Source organism: Panulirus ornatus, chromosome 3, assembly GCF_036320965.1.
Source record: "Panulirus ornatus isolate Po-2019 chromosome 3, ASM3632096v1, whole genome shotgun sequence".
Lineage (NCBI taxonomy): Eukaryota > Metazoa > Arthropoda > Malacostraca > Decapoda > Palinuridae > Panulirus > Panulirus ornatus.
The window spans coordinates 3,771,918-3,799,661 of record NC_092226.1 but is presented as its reverse complement, the minus strand read 5'-3'; the positions used below and the strand labels follow the sequence as shown (position 1 = coordinate 3,799,661).

Genomic DNA, 27,744 nt, shown 5'->3' with positions numbered 1-27,744 from the left:
GGTGTTCGATGTTTTTGGTGTGGAAGTTGCATCACAGGCATGAGGAACCCTGTGGAATTTTGAATCAGTTTGCGATGTTAAAGAGACAAGCGATGTCGTTATTATATTCAAGACTCGTCTACATCAAGGCCGGACCTTAATGGAGATGTCTAGAGAATTACGAAACGGAAAAAGAAAAGACAAGGGAAAGTATTTACGAAATTTTGAGAAAGTTAAAAACCTTCCTTGAAATGTACCAGGTCATAGTTATTGGGAAAGACATGAGAAGGTAGAGAGTTTCAAAGCTTCGACGTGTAGGGAAAGAAGCAGGTATCAAAACGGCCCACCCTTGAGTTGCTGATGGCCACTCAATAATCATGTGGCGCAGCAGCTTGCCGAGTATTGCGTGGTCTAGCTAGTGGTGGGGGGCACACAAGCAGCCAGCTCTCGGGAGCAAAAACCAAATCAATACCTATTGAAGAGGGAAGGCGAACCAACATTGCGGCGTAGGGCATGGGTGTCAAATTAGGAATTAGCCTGACAAGAAAGCATGACTCGTACGTTTTTAGGAAATATAGATGAGGTGGACTCTGTCTGGTAGGGTGCAGTTCAACACTGGGTTAGGATAGGGGGGATTTGTTTGGCGTCTGCCAAATCAATACGGCGTGAATATGATTTAGTGATATAGGCTGGTGAAGTGTTGAAATAGGGAAGAGCAGATTTAATGGAAACCAGTAGCCTCCCTAAGGAAATGTTCAGTCCACCACCACCATTTGAATTTTGTAAGATATCTTTATAATCTGGTTGGTTTCTGACTTTAATGCACAAGACGTTATATTTCTGTCTTTTTCTTAAAAATGATTGACTTCTGATGATAGCGTTCTGAGTTTTGACTAGTTAGCTGGGACTCATCCTACATTGACCCTCCTTACCCTTAGTATAAGTTACACCAGTATGAGGAAGGCAATTATCTACCAACAACCTGTGGAAAAATGAAGAATGCAGTAGGTGGGTGTCACTTGAAATGATAAGCAGATGTGTGTGTGTGTGTGCGTGTGTGTGCGTGTGTGTTGGGGAGTGGGGGTGCATGACTTTACAATACCAGCCCTTGGAAATCGGCCCCGGATCAGGATATGGGCCCCCTTCATTTACTGCCTCCACCCTTACAGATAAGTCAAAATCCATCCCTATACAAATATAAGAATAAAACCATACCTTTGACATTAAACAAAACTAAGAAACTATAGATTCCAGCTTCTGTAAGCGACCGGGCTGTCGACATAACATGAGGTACTTGACTTGCGTAAGCTACTATGTATCAATTTCGCTACTGAAAACATGAGATCTAATTTAATTTTCTCCGTTGATATATGGAATGCTTGATAATTCAATCAATTTCCGCATCATAATGCGAAATTCGTCATCGATCAATACTATTTGTTGGAGACATTGTAGGTCTTGAGACCGACAATATAGCGATTAACGTACGAAGGTCCCAGATGAACAGAGCTTGCTTTCTGCTGTTTGTTTTCTCCGGTCAGCTGAGTGAGAAAGGACGGTAGTGGTCAATAGTAAGTGCTGTTTATCCTCGTAGGGTGGAAGTGATGATCATTGACTTAAGAAGATGGTTTTATATAACTGTATTTAATTGTAGGTGTAGACATTTATTAATAAATGGTAGATAGAGACCACCTTACATCAAGTTGAAAAACCAATAATTTTCGTTCGATGTCATTGATTTTCGTCCACTGTTAAGAGTATTTTTTTTTTGTATATTGATATCTTTCTGCCACGTGTAGTAGTCACATGTGTAACATTGTAAGACATTATTGTTTTCTGGTTTTCGTATGTTTTCAATGAAACATTAAGCACATATATCAGAGGAAAAGAATGGCTGTAATTCTTAAATTCATGGGACTCCCACTCCAGCAGGACGAATACTCGGAAATTCTTGGCGGATCCTTTAGGAAAGCTTGGTTGTATTACGAAAGAATGATTCCTGATTTCTAAATTCTCTTTGAGTCTTGCTGCCTTACAGTTACGTCTCGGGCTCTGGTAATGAGGGACAAGTGATCAGCAGAACCATGCAATGTATAATGAATTTTCAGCAACTGAAGAATGTTGTCAGATTTTGTTTTATTGTAGATTACTTTTGATTAGACTTTCACTTTGTGAAAAACTGAGGAGTCTGTTTAATGAATCGTGAAATATTTTAATAGTGAATGTAGGTATCTATGTTGTGACTCTGGGAAAGGATATATGAAGGTATAATGGTAACGAGGCTCTTACCTGGTGACAGTAGGCACTCGGTGCTGTTAGGTTGGGGCCAGGGACCACAGTCAACCTGTGTCAGTACTGCATTGAGGGTCAGTGTCTGAAGACGTCATCGTACACATCCGTCGTGCACACTGCTTGATTGCTGCATTCATCAGTAAGTTGACAGTTAATTACACACACATTTGAAGATTTTGATGTAGGTTGTTCTGAGCTCCAGACTATTTCCTGCTACAAGCGTATGTTATATCCCAGACAGTTTATTAGATGAGTAATTACCGTAAATTTTATTCATCTGTTAAACTTTTCATTTTAATTTGTTCTTGTGAATGTTATAATACTTAAATTTCTCTTCTTTATCCGGAACATGATTACTGTCTAAATGAATCATTCGTTTAGACTTACAGCTTTTAATATGCTTATTATGTCAACAACCCTTCGGTATAAACACCCTTACCGACCCATTCTGCATCTTTTGGTATTCATGTTGTCTGTCTCATCACAAGGCCTTGTACCCTGTGTCGTGTTTAGCGTCACTAACATGCTCTACCCCTGGATTGCGGTTCCCAGTGTTCCCTCATCACGTACAGTTCAAACCTTAGAGCCCCTTTTAAGTTTCCTTCTCTAGTTCGACTCCTGAGTCATGTGTTGGAATTTATGGGAAGAGGCAAGGAAACTACTGATTCCTGCCATGACCTGGGCATTTCCTGACCATACTCTGATATACATAATTCTGTTGCTTGCTGTCAGTAAAGTTATGCTGTACTCGCTTAGTACGGTTGTAGAATAATTCATCATCTCTGTATTCCTCATTTGTGAATGATTATCTCTGTATATGTACCAGTAGTTATTTGACATCATTAATTAGTATGTGGTATTTCCAAAGGAATTCTGGATTGAAATTGTGTTCTACCTTGAACCTGTGCAATTTATGTTCCAGATTTTAAGAATGACTTCTGCAACATATTCATATTTAAAACAAGTTGTCTTCAGAGTAAGAACAGAAAAACACATATCACACTGAAGTAGTTGTTCTCACTAACTGGATTATATTAAGAGTAGAATGTCAACATATTCATCTCATTTCTCTAGCCTTTAGTCATAATTTCCATACCAACCATCTACAGGAAATTCTTCATCTGCAGGGCTTTTTGGTACTGTATTGGTAAATCCCAGCCCTCAGGCAAATAAGGTTGCCAACTTAGGTATTGAAACTTACTGATATTGTTGCTGTGGTGAGATTAATCAACTTTGTTAACTTCTACAAGGTACTTATGTATGCTTTTAAAACAGGTATGTAATGAAAGCTTTGAAGACAGAATGAGACTATTGAAATAAAGTTGTATATTACAGTTGTTTGGTAGTACATCTAATTTGTTTGGATTGGTCAGGGTTGTTGTGAGTTGGTCTTGACAGTATGATGAAGATATCAGTAAGAGGGTTTCAACAGTGGTAAGTTTAAGGTAATTGCTGCAAGTTATGATTATTGTGGGTATGTACCTAAGAAACGCTTGTTATTAGGTATAAAAGCTTGCTGTTTTGTTAGATTAGTGATGTAGATTTGGATTTGTTTTTCATTCCTTGATCCCTTTGTGATCATGACATATGCACACTTGGGGAAAAATTAATAAATTATCCATTACATCATCTTCAGGGGTGTATATTCTTTGATGATTATGGCACTACCTCAACTACCTAGATATGTCATTAATTTAATTCACAATGATAGTTTACTGTGTGGGCATTTGATGTATTTCTTTTTTTTCATTCTACACAACCAAACAAGACATTGAGAAAGCGATGATTTCATAAGAAGCTAAGATTTATTTCTGATGGTATTAAGAAAGTATGTGATTGATGTGGTCTCATGTTTGGGTGCAGTTTTTGTATACTGCTTGTTTTCATTTCCAACTACAAGTGAAATATATTTGCTTGGACTTTTTTTCTTCTCTAAAATGCATTTTTGTTAAAGTACACATAACACATAAAAATCATGTAAGCATTGACTTTTACCAGCACATAGTTTTCTAATATCATCATCAATATAGTAAATTTTTACTCCTAGGGGAAGTTGGGTGGGTTTCAAAAGTTTTATCTAAATGGATTTTGTCTTCTGTAAACTAATTAACCCCACATTTACCCCAGTCTTCAAGTCCTTCCCACAATCTTTTTTTTTTTATTATAAAAGGGTAAAGAATACTTCAGCTTGTATACCTGAACCCTAATGCACTTTACAAAGTGTTAAGAGTCCACTTTTCTTCCTGTTCCATAAGTTACCAAAATGGCAACCATAAATTTCATGATTATCCACATTTCTTATGGCATTTGGAGAGAATGCACTGCTAACCTATGACATGCTAATATATGAAGTTGTAACAGCATGGATGTGGTCTGTCAAGAGGACATTTTTGAAAATTCCAAACTAGACAATATTACTATTGGTAAAACAGAATGCAAGAGATTTAGGAGTACTGGTGAGCAAGGATCTTAAGCCATGGCAACAATGTATTAAAGTGTGTAATGAAGCAAATAGGATGTAAGGGTTCATTAATAGGACTATTAGCATTAAAACTCTTAGAGTATTGTTACAACTTTATCTTGCATTGGTGAGACCACATTTGGATTATGTGGTACAGTTTTGGGTTCCATACTATGCAGTTGATATAAATTGTTTAGAGAGAGTACAAGGGTGAATGTCAAAAATGATCCCTGGAATTAAGTACTTCATGTATGAGGAAAGGTTAAAAAGACTGAATTTATACTCACTTAAGAAGAGGAGGCTAGAGGAGATATGATTGAAGTTTTAAATGGGTGAAGGGCATTGTTAAAGGTAACATGAATAAAGTTCTCAGAATGGCACCACCAGATAGGACAAGAAATAATGGATTTGAAATAGAAAAAAATAGATTCAGGTCGGATGTAGGTAAATCTTGGTTTGGGAATAGGTTAGTGGATTTCTGGAACAAGTTGTCAAGTATGAGGGTTGGATGTGTTAATGGGTTCAGGACCTGCCTAGCATGGGCCAATAGGCCTCTTGCAGTGTCTTCACTTCTTGTGTACTTATAAGATTTGAGATTTTGATTCATTGAGTTTATATACAAAAATGCCTCTAATTCATCAGCTGGATTTTCTTACAATTAAAGCCTAAAAAAGAAAGTCTTAAGGTTAGGTTAGGCTAGTCAGCATAGATATAACAGCATTTCTGTGCTGTCAACATGTTATAGAACTCATTGTTTATCTAGTTACATGAGACAGTCTGACATATTCATTCTTCATAATGCTACATTAGTTATTCTCATTCTACTGTTATTCCCAGTGCTGGAGAGGAGTGCAGCCCAACATCTGATAGTTACTTGAATCCAGATCATCGATCACTACTACTCAACAGTGGTTGGAGTGATAACATTGCACTTTTCAAACCCCTTACATAAAAGCCTTTCTTCTTAAATAATATCAACCCCATACATATAAATCTTTGTTCTTCTCACTTGTTTCTTGTGTGTGTTGGCATTGAACCTACATTTATTTTTCACTTTGTTTTGTAAATGTAAGACTTTTTTCATATATACTGTGTTGACATCTTTTGATACCTGAGGTTAGCTAGCCTTTTGTTCTGTATCAGATATTGTAAACTGTGCATTATATAGTTTGCACAGTGTATCATTACTGTGTATCACTACTACAGTTTACATCTGCAGTTTAGTGAAAAGGATGGAAAAGGAGTAAGGTGCAGTCTTATCTAGCATAAGCATATTTTTCCATTTTAAGGGAACTGTTGACCATGATATTTGCATAGTGGTCAGCTTTATCACTGATTGGTCCTGGTTTAATATGTCTTTCTTTTGCTTAGACACAAACTCCCCGTCATTGAAAAGAACCTAGATGCTGAAATTTTTGTTAATAAAACTACGAATTTATTTGACTTTGCATATGTAATTAGAATTGTGCAGTTAATTTACATGTAACACAACGGCACTGTATTCAGAAAATTAAGAAATTTCTTACAACTTTGCATTTTCACAGGTCATAATGCCAAGTTTTAAAAGTAGCTCAGAACGTACAGGATGGCCTCAGGATGTTGGCATTATTGCCATAGAAGTGTACTTCCCATCCCAGTTTGTAGACCAAAAAGAACTGGAGTCTTTTGATGGTGCTTCTCAGGTAAGATTTGTGTATTTCAATTTAAGTTAGTTATAGCATCTTCATATGATCTGATATGGTTTGAGCTTAAATTTTTTAAGAGTGCATAGTGTTAGCTTATTTCAGAGTTATGCTTTTGTATTTCTCTAATGACATGCATGAGATTTCTAGAGTATTTTGTTACCAGTGTTCTTGAAGGTGCCAGTATAATTCTTTAGTACTTTAGTATTTAGATATTAGGTTTGACACATTCCAGGTTAAAATGAAGATCTGGAAATTAATAGAATAGAATAAGGAATAAGAATATGTGTAAGTAGACAATCTTTGTAAGTTTGAATTCACTCACTCCACATGAAGAAGTAATGCAAGGAACACAGATATTCAGACCTGTATATTTTGTCTTTTGAATATATTCCTTTTAGAAATATTTTAAGACAAGATGTCTTTATTGTCAAATTGCATACATGACACAAAAATACATGACACAAAATGAAATTCTTTATGTGTTTTTGTTTTTTAATTACACAGTATTGAAATGATCATTAATAAGATTGCTGTTGAATCCATCTGTCAGGAAATGCTATATCCCATTAATCTTTAATTTTTTCTCATCTTTGTATTCTTTTTTCCCCTTGTTGCTTTCCTTCATTTGCTTCCCTTTTTGTGCATGTATTTTTATGTAGTCATTATTATTTTCAAACATTTTATGTATCCTGTTTCTAGTACTGTATGTAGTGATGCATCACTTTTTGGATAGCCGAACCACTCTGCAGAATTTATCGTCAGATGTGGATATTTTCTTGTTATTGACTCGCATACTTTGATTGAAACAGATGACATGATTGGGTAAAGGAGCAGTCATTTTTCAGCTTTTACTCTTATAGATAGCATATAGTAGTACTGCAAGTATAAATAATGTTTGAATGCATGAAATGGTATGTATTCATGATGCTGACAGATAGATAGTAATGAATACAAGTTTTCTTTCTGGAGTTCTCTTCATTATTCATTAGAGCCACTGTTTATTCCTGCAGGGAAAATACACAATTGGCCTTGGCCAGACAAAAATGGGATTTTGCTCTGATCGTGAGGACATCAACTCCCTTTGTCTCACTGTTCTCTCCAGGTTAATGGAGAGGACAGGAGTTGGTAAGTATGGAGAGCTTGATCTGTTTTTTTTACAGGTAATGCCTTAGTAGTTCACTGTCTTTAGATAGCTTGGTTATTATTTTTGATTCATACTTGTCCGCCAAATCCCATGCTAGTGAGATAGTGCCAGAACAGATGAAGACAGGCTGTATTCACTTATATCCATTCTTTAGCTGTCATGTGAAACCAGTCCCCCCTATCCACTGTCATACCCCACAGACCTTTCCATGGTTTTCCTCAGCTGCTTCACATATCCTGCTTATTATGGTTAAGCTATCACAGAATGATTTTGAAGAATGGGTATACCATGTTCAGCATACTTAAAAAAGTTTAGTGTTAGAATTATGAGGTACAGTGTAACATAGAATGAGGAGCCTAGATCACCAATAGATTTCAAATGTGCAAGGCCTGTAGACTTTTCTGCAACCCTGAAATACCTTCAGGTTCTGTCTTTGTACCTGTAATGGGGTGTCAAGCAAAATTCATAGTGCTCATATAGTGATTGCAGTAGGTAGTTTTTTTTTTTTTTTTGAAGCTAAGCATGTATAAAAGATGTGGATATTTTGCATTTATTGATATTTTCTTTTCTGTAAGGCGTTTTATACCTAGATAATCTCGAGTAACTAAACTCTTTTGGTAATGCTTTAGTAACTGACTTAAACTTTTTTCATTACAGGGTATGAGAATATTGGTCGTCTTGAAGTTGGAACAGAAACTATTATTGACAAGTCTAAAAGTGTCAAGAGTTGTTTGATGCAGCTATTTGAAGACGCAGGCAACAGTGACGTTGAAGGGATTGACACCACCAATGCCTGCTACGGTGGTACTGCTGCACTTATCAATGCCATCAATTGGGTGGAGTCAAGCTCTTGGGATGGTAAGCATTGTGTCTATTCCTGCCCTATACTTTTGTCTGGGAGAGCTACTTATACTTGGTTGAATAGACATGACATATATGGGAAGAGATAAGCAGTATACATGAGTGCACTGGAAAAGGTGTTCCATGAAAGGATAATTGCACAGGTAATTGATGATTGATACTTAAGTATTTAAACTGTCGCTCTTTAAGAATCTTAAGTATTAAATTTGATGATGAAGTTCCAGTTGCATTGTGTTTAAGCTTTAGTTAAGTCATCCTTGCATACAGGTATTGTCTTTATTGCTACAACTTACATAGCAAGGGAGTGCAGATATTTTGTTCCATCAGCCTATGTCAGAATGCTACACACATTTGAAAGGTAGACCCAAGCTGTGCACATATCTTGGCTGGTTTGATGATCTGTTTGTAGAAGATAACATGGGATTTTTTTTTTCTTGTTCAAAACTAGAGCCATTAAGTGTTTTGAGAGCATTTATTTAGGTTATGGCCTTTGCAGTAATGTTTGTGGCATAGAGAGTTAACGATGTATGTCATATGTCATACCTAATGTTGTATGGTTGGGGTTCTTTTGAGAGGTAGTGGTTGATTGTTCAAGGTAATAGGAATATGGTATCTGTCCAAGGTCAAGAGAGTGATGGTGGATATTTGTGGAGATGCATACATTCATCCTTTAAGTTTACCATTTCTAATTGTATGATGTAATGTTGTTGTTTTAGTTAAGATAAGGTGTCTTTATTGTCAAATTGCACCAGGAAACAGACAAAGAATGGCCCATCCGCTCTTATACACATTTGTATATACATAGATGCCCACACATGCACATATACATATCAACGTATACATACATATACATACACATACATGGACATATACATATATACACATGTACATATTCATATTTGCTTGCCTTCATCCATTCCCGGCACTACCCTGCCCCACAGGCAACAGCATCACTACCCCCTGCTTCAGCAAGGAAGTGCCAGGAAAACAGACAAAGAAATGGCCTCATTTTCTCACACTCAGTCTCTAGCTATCATGTGTAATGCACCAAAACCATAGCTCCCTATCTACATTCAGGTCCCACATAACTTTCCGTGGTTTACCGCAGACATAATGGACTGCATGGTGACCCCGGTATACCACATCATATACACATATATGTACATAAACGCCCTTGCATGTACATTTACATACATATAAATATCAACATATACACATATACGTACATTCACAGACATATGCATATATGCACATGTACATTTCTTTATGGCTAAAAGCTCAATTCAAGGTTGAGGTGTTTCAGTATGATTATGAGATTATGTGCATATGAGGGGAATTTCAGAGTATGGTCTGCAGGTGATGAGAGACCAGTTAGTAAGAAATTAACATGGGTTTGAGAAAGAACTGCATCTCAGTGGACTTTGTTGTAAAGTTTAAGGGTTTTCGAGGTGAAACCATCGTGAATGACTGACTTTTCAGTTAGCAATGAAAGTGATTAAACATTTTTTGTAACTTTTTTGAACAGCATTGTCAATTTTTTTTTTGCAAGAGGATGTGCTGCAGAACACTATGAGAGGCTGTGTTGATATCTCTTACAACTAGTACAATGTGCAGTATATATGTAATGTATGCACATAACCACGAGGAAAATGAAACACGAAACGTTCCCAAGTGCACTTTCGTGTAATGAGCACATTATCAGGGGAGATACGAGAATGAGATAAAAGATGTAGAACTGTCAGTTGATCTACAAGGAAGAGACATAGCTAAGATGCTATTGGTAAACAAGCATTACCGGTTGGTGGTGTTCGGGTCTGGCATCCTCCCTGTCATAAAATTTTTATTTTGTGGACAGGAAAGGAAACTGTTTACAAATTTTTCTTACGACAAAGCTATTAAGCTGGTAAAGACCTTTAATGATTTTTAATGTTACAATTCTTTGTGTATTTAATAATAGAAGATTCAATTATATTTCTCATGGTAAAGGCGTTATGGTTAATAACTGAAGTAGTGTTACTCCTGTCAGTACAATGGTCATAATTTTTCATGTGATTAAACAAAGCATTTGATTCTTTTCCTGTTCTTATACTATGTTTATATTGCTTAAGTCTAACATAAAGATCCTTACTAGTCTGTCCAACTTAAAACAGATTACAGTTTTTACAAGGGGTTCTGTAAACACAGCCCTGCAGAATTTTCTGGTGAGTTTATGATAAAGATATTCTTTATGGTATTGCTATGCTGAAGCCTCCATTTACATTAAAGGACTTGAGCCAACTGGGAAGTAATGTAAAATCATCAGAAAAGTGGAGAACTTAAAGATTCTTGGTATCAAGGGGAGGTTTGGGTTTAACTCTATAAAATGATTTCTTTGCCAACATAGAGATTTATCAATGAAAAACTAGGATACTTTAACTTGGATCCAATAGAATATTTCTTCTCAATCTCATCATCAATGAATTCCTAACTGCATATATGTAATGTCCTAAGGAACATCGATTGGAATGATGATAGTTTAATTCTGTCATGATGAGCTGAGCAATAATGAATATAAGAACAAACGTTGGTGGGTTTTCCATATGTGCTAAACTTGAGCATGTTTCTTTTTCAATGGATCTTGCAATCTAAAAATGGTAACTTACAATTCTTTTCCACTTCCACAAGTAAATTTGATAGAAGGTACTAAATTGTCAAGTAAAGGGAGAAATGTTTGTAAATTTTCTTTTGTTGGCCGAACACAAAGAACTTAATCAACGTACCTAAACAAAATTGCCTTAGAGGGTAAGATATTCCTTAGTAATTTTGTTGAAAAGAATTCTTTCATGTAAAAGTTACTTAATACTGGTGAAAGAGGGTTACCCATTGCCATAACAAATTTCTGAGCATTGCATTCTCCATTAAATTGAATTATACAGTCTTTTCTTTACCATTTTATTAATTCAGTAAATACAGAATTTGAAATGGGTAAATCAACAATAACCAAGACATCAATTGGAACTTTTGTGGACAAGGATGAAACATCAAAACTTACCACTTTAAAATCAAAAGCAACATGAATATCATCAAGCTAGTTAACAAAATCTACATTGTTTATGATATTTGATGTTTACCAATTAGTGGTCTTGATAAAGAAACTAACCATTTTGATAATCTATATGTGATTGAGCCCACTGAATTCACTATGGGTCTTGCTGGAAAGTTTGGCATATACGTTTTGATAATTTCATACATATATGGCAGTGAAAGGGACAATGATGAAAATCTTTTGATGAGAGAATCATTACCTTTCAACAACAACTTCAGCTTTATATCAAAGTGAGAATTAACTGCTTCTAGAAACAGACATATCCATGGTTTACCATGGAAAGGTTAGTAGGGCCTGGATGTGGATAAGGAGCTGTGGTTTTAGTGCATTACACATGAGAGCTAGAGAATGAATGTGAGCAGTTGTGGCCTTTCTTCATCTGTTTCCTGGTGCTGGGAATGAATGAAGGCAAGAAAGTATGAATATATACATGTGTATATGTGTGTATGGTTGTTTAATTTGTTTATGGATGGGGTTGTTAGGGAGGTGAATGCAAGAGTTTTGGAGAGAGGGGCAAGTATTCATATATACACATGTACATAATTCATCCTGTCTGTCTTTATTCATTCCCATCGACACCCCGCCACACATGAAATAACAACCCCCTCCCCCCCTCATGTGTGCAAGGTAGTGCTAGGAAAAGACAACAAAGGCCACATTCGTTCACACTCAGTCTCTAGCTGTCATGTAATAATGCACCGAAACCACAGCTCCCTTTCCACATCCAGGCCCTATAGAACTTTCCATGGTTTACCCCAGACACTTCACATGCCCTGGTTCAATCCATTGACAGCACGTCGACCCCGGTATACCACATCATTCCAATTCACTCTATTCCTAGCACGCCTTTCACCCTCCTGCATGTTCAGGCCCCAATCACTCAAAATCTTTTTCACTCCATCTTTCCCCCTCCAATTTGGTCTCCCACTTCTCCTCGTTCCCTCCACCTCTGCCCCACATATCCTCTTGGTCAACCTTTCCTCGCTCATTCTCTCCATGTGACCAAACCATTTCAAAACGCTCTCTTCTGCTCTCTCAACCACACTCATTTTATAACCACACATCTCTCTTACCCTATTACTACTTACTCGATCAAACCACCTCACACAACATATTGTCCTCAAACATCTCATTTCCAGCACATCCACCCTCCTCTGCACAACTCTATGGTTGCCCATGCCTCTCAACCATATAACATTGTTGGAACGACTTTTCCTTCAAACATACCCATTTTTGCTTTCTGAGGTAATGTTCTCGACTTCGACACATTTTTCAACGCTCCAAGAATTTTCACCCCCTCCCCCAGCCTATGATTCATTTCCGCTTCCATGGTTCCATCCGCTGCCAAATCCACTCCCAGATATCTAAAACACTTCACTTCCTCCAGTTTTTCTCCATTCAAACTTACCTCCCAATTGACTTGACCCTCAACCCTACTGTACCTAATAAACTTGCTTTCTTCTTTCACACACTTTACCAAACTCAGTCACCAGCTTCTGCAGTTTCTCACATGGATCAGCCACCAGCGCTGTATCATCAGTGAACAACAACTGACTCGCTTCCCAAGCTCTCTCATCCATAACAGACTGCATACTTGCCCCTCTTTCCAAAACTCTTGCATTCACCTCCCTAACAACCCCATCCATGAACAAATTAAACTACCATGGAGACATCACTCACCCCTGCTGCAAACCAACATTCACTAAGAACCAATCACTTTCCTTTCTTCCTACACATACACATGCCTTACATCCTCGATAAAAACTTTTCACTGCTTCTAACAACTTGCCTCCCACACCATATATTCTTAATACCTTCCACAGAGCATCTCTGTCAACTCTATCATAAATAGATATATTTATTTATTTATTTGTTTTGCTTTGTCGCTGTCTCCCGTGTTTGCAAGGTAGCGCAAGGAAATAGACGAAAAAATGGCCCAACCCACCCCCATACACATGTATATACATGCACGTCCACACACGCAAATATACATACCTATACATCTCAATGTACACATATATGTACACACACAAACATATACATATATACACATGTACATAATTCATACTGTCTGCCTTTATTCCCATTGCCACCTCGCCACACATGGAATACCATCCCCTCCCCCCTCATGTGTGCGAGGTAGTGCTAGGAAAAGATAACAAAGGCCCCATTCGTTCACACTCAGTCTCTAGCTGTCATGTAATAATGCCCGAAACCACAGCTCCCTTTCCACATCCAGGCCCCACAGAACTTTCCATGGTTTTATTTTGCTTTGTCGCTGTCTCCTGCGTTAGCGAGGTAGCGCAAGGAAACAGACGAAAGAAATGGCCCAGCCCGCCCCCATACACATGTATATACCTACACGTCCACACATGCAAATGTACATATTTATTTATTTTTATTTTTATTTTTTATTTTATTTTTTTTTTTGCCGCTGTCTCCCGCGTTTGCGAGGTAGCGCAAGGAAACAGACGAAAGAAATGGCCCAACCCACCCCCATACACATGTATATACATACGTCCACACACGTAAATATACATACCTACACAGCTTTCCATGGTTTACCCCAGACACTTCACATGCCCTGATTTAATCCACTGACAGCACGTCAACCCCGGTATACCACATCGATCCAATTCACTCTATTCCTTGCCCTCCTTTCACCCTCCTGCATGTTCAGGCCCCGATCACACAAAATCTTTTTCACTCCATCTTTCCACCTCCAATTTGGTCTCCCACTTCTCCTCGTTCCCTCCACCTCCGACACATATATCCTCTTGGTCAATCTTTCCTCACTCATTCTCTCCATGTGCCCAAACCATTTCAAAACACCCTCTTCTGCTCTCTCAACCACGCTCTTTTTATTTCCACACATCTCTCTTACCCTTACTTTACTTACTCGATCAAACCACCTCACACCACACATTGTCCTCAAACATCTCATTTCCAGCACATCCATCCTCCTGCGCACAACTCTATCCATAGCCCACGCCTCGCAACCATACAACATTGTTGGAACCACTATTCCTTCAAACATACCCATTTTTGCTTTCCGAGATAATGTTCTCGACTTCCACACATTCTTCAAGGCTCCCAGGATTTTCGCCCCCCTCCCCCACCCTATGATCCACTTCCACTTCCATGGTTCCATCCGCTGCCAGATCCACTCCCAGATATCTAAAACACTTTACTTCCTCCAGTTTTTCTCCATTCAAACTTACCTCCCAATTGACTTGACCCTCAACCCTACTGTACCTAATTACCTTGCTCTTATTCACATTTACTCTTAACTTTCTTCTTCACACACTTTACCAAACTCAGTCACCAGCTTCTGCAGTTTCTCACATGAATCAGCCACCAGCGCTGTATCATCAGCGAACAACAACTGACTCACTTCCCAAGCTCTCTCATCCCCAACAGACTTCATACTTGCCCCTCTTTCCAAAACTCTTGCATTCACCTCCCTAACAACCCCATCCATAAACAAATTAAACAACCATGGAGACATCACACACCCCTGCCTCAAACCTACATTCACTGAGAACCAATCACTTTCCTCTCTTCCTACACGTACACATGCCTTACATCCTCGATAAAAACTTTTCACTGCTTCTAACAACTTGCCTCCCACACCATATATTCTTAATTCCTTCCACAGAGCATCTCTATCAACTCTATCATATGCCTTGTCCAGATCCATAAATGCTACATACAAATCCATTTGCTTTTCTAAGTATTTCTCACATACATTCTTCAAAGCAAACACCTGATCCACACATCCTCTACCACTTCTGAAACCACACTGCTCTTCCCCAATCTGATGCTCTGTACATGCCTTCACCCTCTCAATCAATACCCTCCCATGTAATTTACCAGGAATACTCAACAAACTTATACCTCTGTAATTTGAGCACTCACTCTTATCCCCTTTGCCTTTGTACAATGGCACTATGCACGCATTCTGCCAATCCTCAGGCACCTCACCATGAGTCATACATACATTAAATAACCTTACCAACCAGTCAATAATACAGTCACCCCCTTTTTTAATAAATTCCACTGCAATACCATCCAAACCTGCTGCCTTGCCGGCTTTCATCTTCCGCAAAGCTTTTACTACCTCTTCTCTGTTTCCCAAATCATTTTCCCTAACCCTCTCACTTTGCACACCACCTCGACCAAAACACCCTATATCTGCCACTCTATCATCAAACACTTTCAACAAACCTTCAAAATACTTACTCCATCTCCTTCTCACATCACCGCTACTTGTTATCACTTCCCCATTTGCGCCCTTCACTGAAGTTCCCATTTGCTCCCTTGTCTTACGCACTTTATTTACCTCCTTCCAGAACATCTTTTTTTTCTCCCTAAAATTTAATGATACTCTCTCACCCCAACTCTCATTTGCCCTCTTTTTCACCTCTTGCACCTTTCTCTTGACCTCCTGTCTCTTTCTTTTGTACATCTCCCTCTCAATTGCATTTTTTCCCTGCAAAAATCGTCCAAATGCCTCTCTCTTCTCTTTCACTAATACTCTTACTTCTTCATCCCACCACTCACTACCCTTTCTAATCAACCCACCTCCCACTCTTCTCATGCCACAAGCATCTTTTGCGCAATCCATCACTGATTCCCTAAATACATCCCATTCCTCCCCCACTCCCCTTACTTCCATTGTTCTCACCTTTTTCCATTCTGTACTCAGTCTCTCCTGGTACTTCCTCACACAAGTCTCCTTCCCAAGCTCAGTTACTCTCACCACCCTCTTCACCCTAACATTCACTCTTCTTTTCTGAAAACCCATACAAATCTTCACCTTAGCCTCCACAAGATAATGATCAGACATCCCTCCAGTTGCACCTCTCAGCACATTAACATCCAAAAGTCTCTCTTTTGCACGCCTGTCAATTAACACGTAATCCAATAACGCTCTCTGGCCATCTCTCCTACTTACATACGTATACTTATGTATATCTCGCTTTTTAAACCAGGTATTCCCAGTCACCAGTCCTTTTTCAGCACATAAATCTACAAGCTTTTCACCATTTCCATTTACAACACTGAACACCCCATGTATACCAATTATTCCCTCAACTGCCACATTACTCACCTTTGCATTCAAATCACCCATCACTATAACCCGGTCTCGTGCATCAAAACCACTAACACACTCATTCAGCTGCTCCCAAAACACTTGCCTCTCATGATCTTTCTTCTCATGCCCAGGTGCATATGCACCAATAATCACCCATCTCTCTCCATCAACTTTCAGTTTTACCCATATTAATCGAGAATTTACTTTCTTATATTCTATCACATACTCCCACAACTCCCGTTTCAGGAGTACTGCTACTCCTTCCCTTGCTCTTGTCCTCTCACTAACCCCTGACTTTGCTCCCAAGACATTCCCAAACCACTCTTCCCCTTTACCCTTGAGCTTCGTTTCACTCAGAGCCAAAACATCCAGGTTCCTTTCCTCAAACATACTACCTATCTCTCCTATATACATATATGCCTTTTTTTTATAAAAATTTGGTACACCCAGTGTTGTTCAATGTGTACCTTTCTGATATGTAAAGTGTCTGATGTGTTTAGTGAAGATTTTTTATGATCCATCTTGCTGTAGACTTAGTGATTATTTCTGTGATTATGAGTAGAGTGATGATTCTTTGAATTTGATTGATCACCATATCTTTTTCACAGGTCGGTATGCTGTGGTGGTGGCTGGTGACATAGCAGTTTATGCTACAGGACCAGCAAGACCCACTGGTGGTGCTGGTGCAGTGGCCATGCTGGTGGGCCCACATGCTCCACTTATCATGGAGAAAGGTATGGGTTGCTCCCTAATGTTAGACATAACATTATAGTTGCATGATTTTTTTTTTTAGACATGTTCTCCATTTCCCACATAACGAGCTAGCACCAAGAACAGAGAACTGAGCCTTAGAGGGAATATCCTCACTTGGTCCCTTTGTCTGTTCCTTCTTTTGGAAATTTAAAAAATGGGAGAGGAAGATTTCCAGCCCCCCACTCTGTCCCCTTTTGTTTCCTTCTATGACACGCAGGGAATATACGGGAAGTATTCTTTCTCCCCTATCCCTAGGGATAGTTGTATGATTTAGGTTCCTTATTTATAGAGAAACAGCTAGAAGGCTTCAGGTTATGACACTGCTTGTTGTGATGGTTTGGATTTACAGCTCTTTAGAATATGTGATTAGGCTCTCTTTTAATGACTTTTTAGACTTTTGACAGATTAGAAAAATAAGTTTATGTTTTTTTTTTTTTTTTTTTTTATACTTTGTCGCTGTCTCCCGCGTTTGCGAGGTAGCGCAAGGAAACAGACGAAAGAAATGGCCCAACCCCCCCATACACATGTACACACACACGTCCACACATGCAAATATACATACCTACACAGCTTTCCATGGTTTACCCCGGACGCTTCACATGCCTTCATTCAATCCACTGACAGCACGTCAACCCCTGTATACCACATCGCTCCAATTCACTCTATTCCTTGCCCTCCTTTCACCCTCCTGCATGTTCAGGCCCCGATCACACAAAATCCTTTTCACTCCATCTTTCCACCTCCAATTTGGTCTCCCTCTTCTCCTCGTTCCCTCCACCTCCGACACATATATCCTCTTGGTCAATCTTTCCTCACTCATTCTCTCCATGTGCCCAAACCATTTCAAAACACCCTCTTCTGCTCTCTCAACCAGGCTCTTTTTATTTCCACACATCTCTCTTACCCTTACGTTACTTACTCGATCAAACCACCTCACACCACACATTGTCCTCAAACATCTCATTTCCAGCACATCCATCCTCCTGCGCACAACTCTATCCATAGCCCACGCCTCGCAACCATACAACATTGTTGGAACTACTATTCCTTCAAACATACCCATTTTTGCTTTCCGGGATAATGTTCTCGACTTCCACACATTTTTCAAGGCTCCCAAAATTTTCGCCCCCTCCCCCACCCTATGATCCACTTCCGCTTCCATGGTTCCATCCGCTGACAGATCCACTCCCAGATATCTAAAACACTTCACTTCCTCCAGTTTTTCTCCATTCAAACTCACCTCCCAATTGACTTGACCCTCAACCCTACTGTACCTAATAACCTTGCTCTTATTCACATTTACTCTTAACTTTCTTCTTCCACACACTTTACCAAACTCCGTCACCAGCTTCTGCAGTTTCTCACATGAATCCGCCACCAGCGCTGTATCATCAGCGAACAACAACTGACTCACTTCCCAAGCTCTCTTATCCCCAACAGACTTCATACTTGCCCCTCTTTCCAAGACTCTTGCATTTACCTCCCTAACAACCCCATCCATAAACAAATTAAACAACCATGGAGACATCACACACCCCTGCCGCAAACCTACATTCACTGAGAACCAATCACTTTCCTCTCTTCCTACACGTACACATGCCTTACATCCTCGATAAAAACTTTTCACTGCTTCTAACAACTTGCCTCCCACACCATATATTCTTAATACCTTCCACAGAGCATCTCTATCAACTCTATCATATGCCTTCTCCAGATCCATAAATGCTACATACAAATCCATTTGCTTTTCTAAGTATTTCTCGCATACATTCTTCAAAGCAAACACCTGATCCACACATCCTCTACCACTTCTGAAACCACACTGCTCTTCCCCAATCTGTATATATGATTAATTTCAAAAAGAAAATTTTCTGTTGATGAAAATGAATATCTCCATAATTTGAGGTATTTTTGTACTGAACATGCATAAATTGATTGTCAGCAAAATACCATTCAACTTGTATCCTGTCAGCTGAAAAAATACTTTCATTTCTGTTCACCACTCCCTAGTTATTTGTCATATTCACAATGATTGTAGGCATTATAGAATAACTGGAAGAAATGTGTAAGATACCCATGTGAGTACAGGAAATAAGGCTTTCACTCTTGAAGTTAAATTAGAAGTGTTTTGGAGGTTTGATGCTGGTCAAGAACTTATGGTTGTAGCCAGGTCTTTGGGTTTATCTCTGTTACTTTTATATTTTTAATGTTAAACTATTGAATATCTCCTGCATTACCAGTGACATGGCAACCTTCCCTCTCAATCTCAGTGACCATTTCCACCTCATCACCACTTCAGCTGCACCTAATGTCCTCACCATGTATCAGTACTGTACATTTTTCAGTAAGTTTTGATTAGATATCATCTAAATTATGTCATGAGAGAATGTGCTACTGTATATGGGTGGTAAGCTAGTTGCTTCAGGTACAGAATGCTGGTATAGTAAACCATTCATAAGGGTTACATTAAATACAATTTGGTCAGGAATTTGACCCCTGTATTTATCTATCTCTCTGATGCTTGTTCCCAAATGGAACTCCCTCAAAGGGGTGGCCTTGGCAATAGAGTCCCCATAACTAGTGAACTCCAGTGCTGCTTCTTAGCCTTTAGTGCCTCACCCTTAAGAGGCGACTGGCAGAGGGCAACTCTGAGGCAGTGTTTGCAGAGTCTCGTACCTAATGTTCCTACTGATTACTTCTGCCTAATGCTCACATATCTCTTACTTACCTTTACATTAATTTCTCGGTCAAACCACCTCAGACCACATATTGTCCTCAAACATTTCATTTCCAACACATCCACCCTCCACTGCACAAACTTAATGTGTATCCCATGCCTTGCATCCTTATGATATTGTTTGGACTGCTATTCCTTAAAACACACTAATTTTTACCCTCCCAGATAAAGTTTTCTCTTTCAACATATTCTTCAGTGCTCCCAGGACCGTTGCTCTGTCCCTCACCCTATGACTCACTTCCGGGGTAAACCATGGAAAGGTCTGTGGATCCTGGATGTGGATAGGGAGCTGTGATTTCAGTGCATTACACATGTCAGCTTGTGTAAGGATTGTGAGTGGATATAACATTTTTTCGTCTTTCCTGTTACTGCCTTGCTAATGCAGTGGGTAGCGATTGGGTGTGGGAAGAAAAGTGTGTATATTTTATCTTTTTTTCTTTTCCTTGATGCATGTCTATTGTTTCCTTTTGGGCAGGGTGGTGTTGGTAATGGACAATGGTGAACAAGTATGAATATGTACGTGCATATGTATGTGTATATATTTGTGTAAATGTGTATGTAAATATCCCTGGGGATAGGGGAGAAAGAGTACTTGCCTTGTATTCCCTGCATGTTATAGAAGGCAACTAATAGGGATGGGAGCGAGGGGCTGGAAATCCTCCCCTCCAGTTTTACTTTTCCAAAAGAGGGGAAAGAGATGGGAGCCAAGTGAGGAGTTTTCCCTTTGAGGCTCAGTCATCTGTTCTTGAATGCTACTTCATCTGACATGGGAAATGGCATGCATATATAAAGAAAAATAAAAGAAATGTATATATATATATATATATATATATATATATATATATATATATATATATATATATATATATATATATATATGCAGAGAGAGAGAGAGAGAGAGGAGATGGAGTGAGTATTTTGAAGGTTTGTTGAATGTGTTAGATGATAGAGTGGCAGATATAGGGTGTTTTGGTCGAGGTGGTGTGCGAAGTGAGAGGGTTAGGAAGAATGATCTGGTAAACAGAGAAGAGGTAGTAAAAGCTTAGTGGAAGATGAAAGCTGGCAAGGCAGCAGGTTTGGATGGTATTGCAGTGGAATGTATCAAAAATGGGGGTGACTGTATTGTTGACTGGTTGGTAAGGATATTTAATGTATGTATGACTCATGGTGAGGTGTCTGAGGATTGGCAGAATACATGCATAGTGCCATTGTACAAAGGAAAAGGAGATAAAGGTGAGTGCTCAAATTGCAGATGTATAAGTTTGTTGAGTATTCCTGGGAAACTATATGGGAGGATATTGATTGAGAGGGTGAAGACATGTACAGAGCATCAGATTGGGGAAGAACAGTGTGGTTTCAGAAGTGGTAGAGGATGTGTGGATCAGGTGTTTGCTTTGAAGAATGTATGTGAGAAATACTTAGAAAAGCAAATGGATTTGTATGTAGCATTTATGGATCTGGAGAAGGCATATGATAAGAGTTGATAGAGATGCTCTGTGGAAGGTATTAAGAGTATGTGGTGTGGTAGGTAAGTTGAAGTTGTTAGAAGCAGTGAAAAGTTTTTATCGATGATGTAAGGCATGTGAATGAGTAGGAAGAGAGGAAAGTGACTGGTTCTCAGTGAATGTTGGTTTGCGGCAGGGGTGCGTGATGTCTCCATAGTTGTTTAATTTGTTTATGGATGGGGTTGTTAGGGAGGTGAATGCAAGAGTTTTGGAAAGAGGGGCAAGTATGCAATCTGTTGTGGATGTGAGAGATTGGGAAGTGAGTCAGTTGTGTTCGCCCCCTCCCCCACCCTGTGACTCACTTCTGCTGCCATGGTTCCATCCGCTGCCAAATCCACTCCAGATGTCTAAAACACTTCACTTCCTTTAGTTTTTCTCCATTCAAACTTACATCCCAATTGACTTGCCCCTCAACCCTACTGTACCTAGTAACCCTGCTCTTATTCACATTTACTCTCAGCTTTCTTCTTTCTCACACTAACAAACTCAGTCACAAGCTTCTGCAGTTTCTCATATGAATTAGCCACCAGCGCTGTATCATCAGCGAACAACATGGAAAGGTCTGTGGGGCCTGGATGTGGAAAGGGAGCTGTGGTTTCGGTGCATTGTTACATGACAGCTAGAGACTGAGTGTGAACAAATATGGCCTTTGTTGTCTTTTCTAGTGCTTCCTCACGCACGGGGGGAGGGGGTTATTATTTCATGTGTGGCAGGGTGGCAATGGGAATGAATAGAGGCAGACTATGAATTATGTACATGTGTATATATGTATATGTCTGTGTGTATATATATATGTATACGTTGAGATGTATGGGTATGTACATTTGCGTGTGTGGACGTGTATGTATATACATGTGTATGTGGGTGGGTTGGTCCATTCTTTCGTGTGTTTCCTTGCGATACTTCGCTAACGCGGGAGACAGCGACAAAGTAGAATAAATAAATATTAGCGAGGTAGCGTTAAGAACAGAGGACTGAGCCTTTGAGGACTACCCTCACCTGGCCCAATTCTCTGTTCCTTCTTTTGGAAAATTAAAAAAAAACGAGAGGGGAGGATTTCCAGCCCCCCGCTCCCTCCCCTTTTAGTCGCCTTCTACGACACGCAGGGAATACGTGGGAAGTATTCTTGCTCCCCTATCCCCAGGGATATATATATATATATATATATATATATATATATATATATATCCTTGGGGATAGGGAAGAAAGAATACTTCCCTGGTATTCCCAGCGTGTTGTAGAAGGCGGCTAAAAGGGGAGGGAGCGGGTAGCTGGAAATCCTCCCCTCTCGTTTTTTTTCAGTTTTCCAAAAGAAGGAACAGAGAAGGGGGCCAGGTGAAGATATTCCCTCAAAGGCCCAGATGTATATATGTATATGTCTGTGTGTATATATATGTATACATTGAGATGTACAGGTATGTATATGTGCATGTGTGGACGCATATATATATATATGTGTATGTGGGTGGGATGGGCCATTCTTTTGTCTGTTTCCTTGCGCTACCTCACCAACGTGGGAGACAGCGACAAAGTATAATAAATTAAAAATTTTTTTTATTATCCTTAATTGCTGTTTCTCACGTCAGCGAGGTAATACCAGGAAACAGACAAAGAATGGCCCATCCACTCATATATACATAAACCCCCATAACACACATATACATACATATACATATACTCAGTCTCTAGCTGTCATGTGTAATGCATCGAAACCACAGCTACCTATCCACATCCAGGCCCCACAGACCTTTCCCCATGTTTTACCCCAGGTGCTCCACATGCCCTAGTTCAGTCTATTAACAGCACATCGACCCCAGTTTACCACATTGTCCCAATTCACTCTGTTCCTTGTACGCCTCTCACCCTCCTGTATGTTCAGGCCCCGATTGCTCAAGATCATTTTCACTCCAGCCTTCCACCTCTTTGAAAAATGGAAAATATCACAAGTAAGCGTGTAATCAAGTAGATTCCTTCTAATCCACGGGGAAATGAAACACGATAGTTCCGAAGTGCAATTTTGTGTAATGATCACATCATCAGGGGAGATACAAGAAAGAAATATAACAGTCAGTTGATATACAAGGAAAAGGCATAGCCAGGATGCCATTTGGTAAACAAGTGACTACCCAAATGGAGGTCTAGTGTGTTCAAGTTTGGAAACATGGGTATCATAAAATTCATTATGTGGATAAGAAAGGGAACTGTTTACAAATTTTATCAACAATAAAGCTATCCAATTTGTATACACCTTCAATAATATTAATGTTACAATTCTTTGTGTATTTGATTATAGAAAATCATTGATATTTCTCTTGGTACAGGAGTTAGAGTTGATAACTGTAATGGTATTACAGTCAGTATATGGTATATCCAGTCAATACAGTGATCATAATTTTTAACATAATTGAACAAGGATTTGATTCTTGCCTTGTTCTTATACTAAATTTATGATGCTTAATTCTAACAGAAAGATTCTTACCAGTCTGCCCAGCATAAAAAGTTATCACAATTTTTACATGGTACTCTATGAACATAGCCTGCAGAACTTTCTGGTGAGCTCCTGATTAAGGTATTCTTTATAGTATAGTTGTTACTGGAAGCAACATTTACATTAAAGGATTCAAAATGGGAAGTGATGTAAAATTATCACTGAAAGGGAGAAGTCAAGGGGATAGGCGTACATGGATAGGAGGAAATTAGGTTGATTTTGTACAGTGCTTGGGGGAAACATGCTGCCATTTGGCTGACCCTTGGTATGTGAAGCAATCATTTGAAACTTTGGTGCTTGGTTTTGAATGGCAGTCTCTGGGACCTAATAATAATAGCTACAGAGAGGATGAGTCTGTTCGTGGCTATTCTCATTAAAATGGAAAATGACAAACAAGTATAATATCTGGATAGGTAGATACATTAATATTTATATTTGTGTCTGTCTGTCTATCTGGATCTCTGATGTCCATTCTTTCTGGAAACTCTAATCAAGGGGGTGGCTATTGCAAAAGGGTCTCCACTTATCACTGTCTTTACATGCCTCCTTCACAGACACCATTCCATGTATTTTTTTTCCACCATTTTCCTCCCTTTTACTTTTCTACTCTATTACCCCATGTCACAGGTGGTCTTTCTTTCACACCAACCCTTTTTAATGGTACTGTCTTACACTTTCCTTGTAAACTCTAGGTCTAACATTCTTTCCACATGGCCCAAACCACCTCAAAGTATTATATTTTGCCTACTCTGTCACTCTGCAATTCATTCCCTTTGCATTCCCTTCCATAAAAAGTCTCGTACAACCCCTCATTTCTTCCTTCATCCCATCTAGTCATACCACATGCTCGTCCTAACTCATTTCCACAGATGAGATTCATGACCTCTGTGATTCATTCCATGTCAGAGTTTTGACTGCATAGACCAGGTTTGGAAGGACTATACTCTCCCTTAATCCTTTCTTCACTCACTTCCATACTTACACATCTGCCCTTCATTAATCTGCTTAGGGACCCACTGACTCTCCTATCCTGTACTGCTCTATCAGTTATCTTATTTTCTATATCACCAAAGTTTGCCATTTTCTAAGTACTTAAATTCTGTCATCTGTTTCAGTCTTTCTACCCAACATCTATAACACAGTTTAGCACACTTTCTTCTCTCACTTTGTAGGGCTTTGCAAAGTCTATACTTTCACACTGTTTCTTGTCAAGCTCCATTACTCTACGTTTATTTGCATATACTTTCAGTTGCCTATGCTGACACACATCATAAAACAGTTGCAACCTTCTGCAACTTCTCTTCACTCTTATCAAACAACACAGTACCATCTACAGACAGGCTTGTCACTAGCCACCATACCTCACCACCACACTCCATCTCTGGGCCCCCTGTTTCCCTAGTTTTGCTTTCATCTCTCTTTTCACTCCATCCATATATATGTTAAAAAGCCCTAGTGACATCAGACAGCCATGCCTCACACCCACATGTAAACCAGAACTTTTGCTCAACTCCTTATCCACTCTTACATATGCACTTGCTCTTTTATATATGTGTAGGATGATCTGTAGTTGCTTTTGTTTTGTATATCAAATTTTTTTTAGTTATGTTTGATGCATGAGAATCTGAAATAGCATACGTGAAATATGAGGCTCCAGATAATTAGTCTATGACATATCTTTCAGCTAAATTACTGTTAGTAGACAATGGACAGTCTTTTCTAATATATTGATGTATTCCAGGAGTTCGAGGATCACATATGTGCCATGTATATGACTTTTACAAACCTGATCTGTCATCTGAGTATCCAACTGTAGATGGCAAACTCTCAATACAGTGTTATTTGTCAGCACTGGATGCCTGCTATCAAACATTTTCCCGCAAATCAGATGCGTCCAAGAATGGTAAGTACTTCATGAAGATTCAGACATATTTACAGATTCATGCCCATATTTCTTCAGCCTGTAGTGTTTTCAGGATCAGATGGGTGTCTTTTGAAGTAACTTCTTCAGTAATGCTTTGCTCTTCTTTTGTTCTGTTACAACAGTAATTATCTTTTGAGCATAATGTAGGATTGCATTGCCATTTCTTTGTCTTTTATGGATTTTTTCAGTTATATTGATATAGATAATTCCGTAGTTAGATGGTGTTGGAGTTAGTACAAATGCATTTCATGAAGATTTTCAGATAAAATGATGTGCATTAAGTAAATGATTATTAAGATCTTGAAAAAACTTTGGCAAAAAAGTATTTGATGTGTCCCAGAACAGTGTGAGTGATCTAATTCTCATGAGGATAAATGGTTTAGGTTTTGTTTGGTGTTTAAGTGAATTGAAGTGATGTACTGTGGGTGATATTCTTAACATTCTCAGTGAGCTGAACTAGAGCATGCGAAAGAATCGGAAAACACAGAAAGGTCTGTGGTGCTTGGTTATGGATAGGGGACTCTGGTTTTCTGTGTATTATACATGACAACTAGAGAGTGGACGTATACAAAGGAGGCTGTTCTTAGTTCTACAATGGGAGACATTGAGCAGATATGGAATGATGTTCAAGTACTGTATTAGTAAAGGAAAGGAGACTTGTGGCGAAAGGTGAGAGCAAATGACATGAGGAGAGTAGGTGAGGAATGGGATGTATTTAGGGAAGCACTGATGGCTTATGCAAAAAATGCTTGTGGGATGAGAAAGGTGGAAGGTGGGCAGAGTAGAAAGGGTAGTGAGTGGTGGGATAAAAAAGTAAGGTTGTTAGTGAAAGAGAAAAGAGAGGTGTTTTGATAATACTTGCAGGGAAGTAATGCAAATGACTGAGATGAATGAAAGAAAGTGGTAGGAGGTCAAGAGAAAGGTGCAGGGGTTGAAAAAGAGGGCAAATGAGAATGGGGTGAGAGAGTATCATTAGATTTTAGGGAGAATAAAAAGATGTTTTGAAAGGAAGTAAATAATGTGCATAAGACATGAGAACAAATGGGAATATCAGTGAAGGGGGCAAGTGGGGAGACAAAAGCAGGTAGTGATGAAGTGAGAAGGAGATGGAGTGAGTATTTTGAAGGTTTATTGAATGTGTTTGATGATAGAGTGACAGATATAGGGTGTTTTGGTTGGGGTGGTGTGCAAAGTGAGAGGGTCTGGGAGAATGGTTTGGGAAAGAGAGAAGAGGTAGTGAAAGCTTTGTGGGAGATGAAATCCGGGAAGGCAGTGGGTTTGGATGGTACTGCAGTGGAATTTGATAAAAAAGGGGGTGACTGTTGTTGTTGACTGGTTGGTAAGGATATTCAGTGTGTGTATGGACCATGGTGAAGTGGCTGAGGATTGGCAGAATGCGTGCATAGTACCATTGTACAAAGGCAAAGGGGATAAAGGTGAGTGTTCAAACTACAGAGGCATAAGTTTGTTGAGTATTCCTGGGAGATTATATGGGAGGGTATTGATTGAGAGGGTGAAGGTATGTACAGAGCATCAGATTGGGGAAGAGCAGTGTAGTTTTAGAAGTGTTAGAAGATGTGTGGATCAGGTGTTTGCTTTAAAGAATGTATGTGAGAAATATATAGAAAAACAAATGGATTTGTATGTAGCATTTATGATTCTGGAGAAGGCATATGATAGGGTGGATAGAGATGCTTTGTGGAAAGTTTTGATAGTATATGGTGCGGGTGGT

The 27,744-nt window shown here is 39.1% G+C and overlaps 1 protein-coding gene across 2 annotated transcripts in view; it reads left to right on the top strand.

Annotated features, from left to right (window-relative positions):
• The first annotated feature begins 1,464 nt into the window (after positions 1-1,464).
• The window catches only part of Hmgs (hydroxymethylglutaryl-CoA synthase), a 41,291-nt gene continuing 15,011 nt past the window's right edge, over positions 1,465-27,744 (top strand). The window contains exons 1-6 of one of the 2 annotated variants that reach the window (XM_071682946.1): positions 1,465-1,550; positions 6,277-6,414; positions 7,428-7,542; positions 8,219-8,419; positions 17,214-17,339; positions 25,830-25,991. In XM_071682946.1, coding sequence (XP_071539047.1) covers positions 6,283-6,414; positions 7,428-7,542; positions 8,219-8,419; positions 17,214-17,339; positions 25,830-25,991 — 736 coding nt within the window. In that variant the 5' untranslated portion in view covers positions 1,465-1,550; positions 6,277-6,282. Of the gene's footprint in view, positions 1,551-2,266; positions 2,411-6,276; positions 6,415-7,427; positions 7,543-8,218; positions 8,420-17,213; positions 17,340-25,829; positions 25,992-27,744 lie in introns of those variants that run through there. The other variant, XM_071682938.1, reaches the window with a different exon arrangement.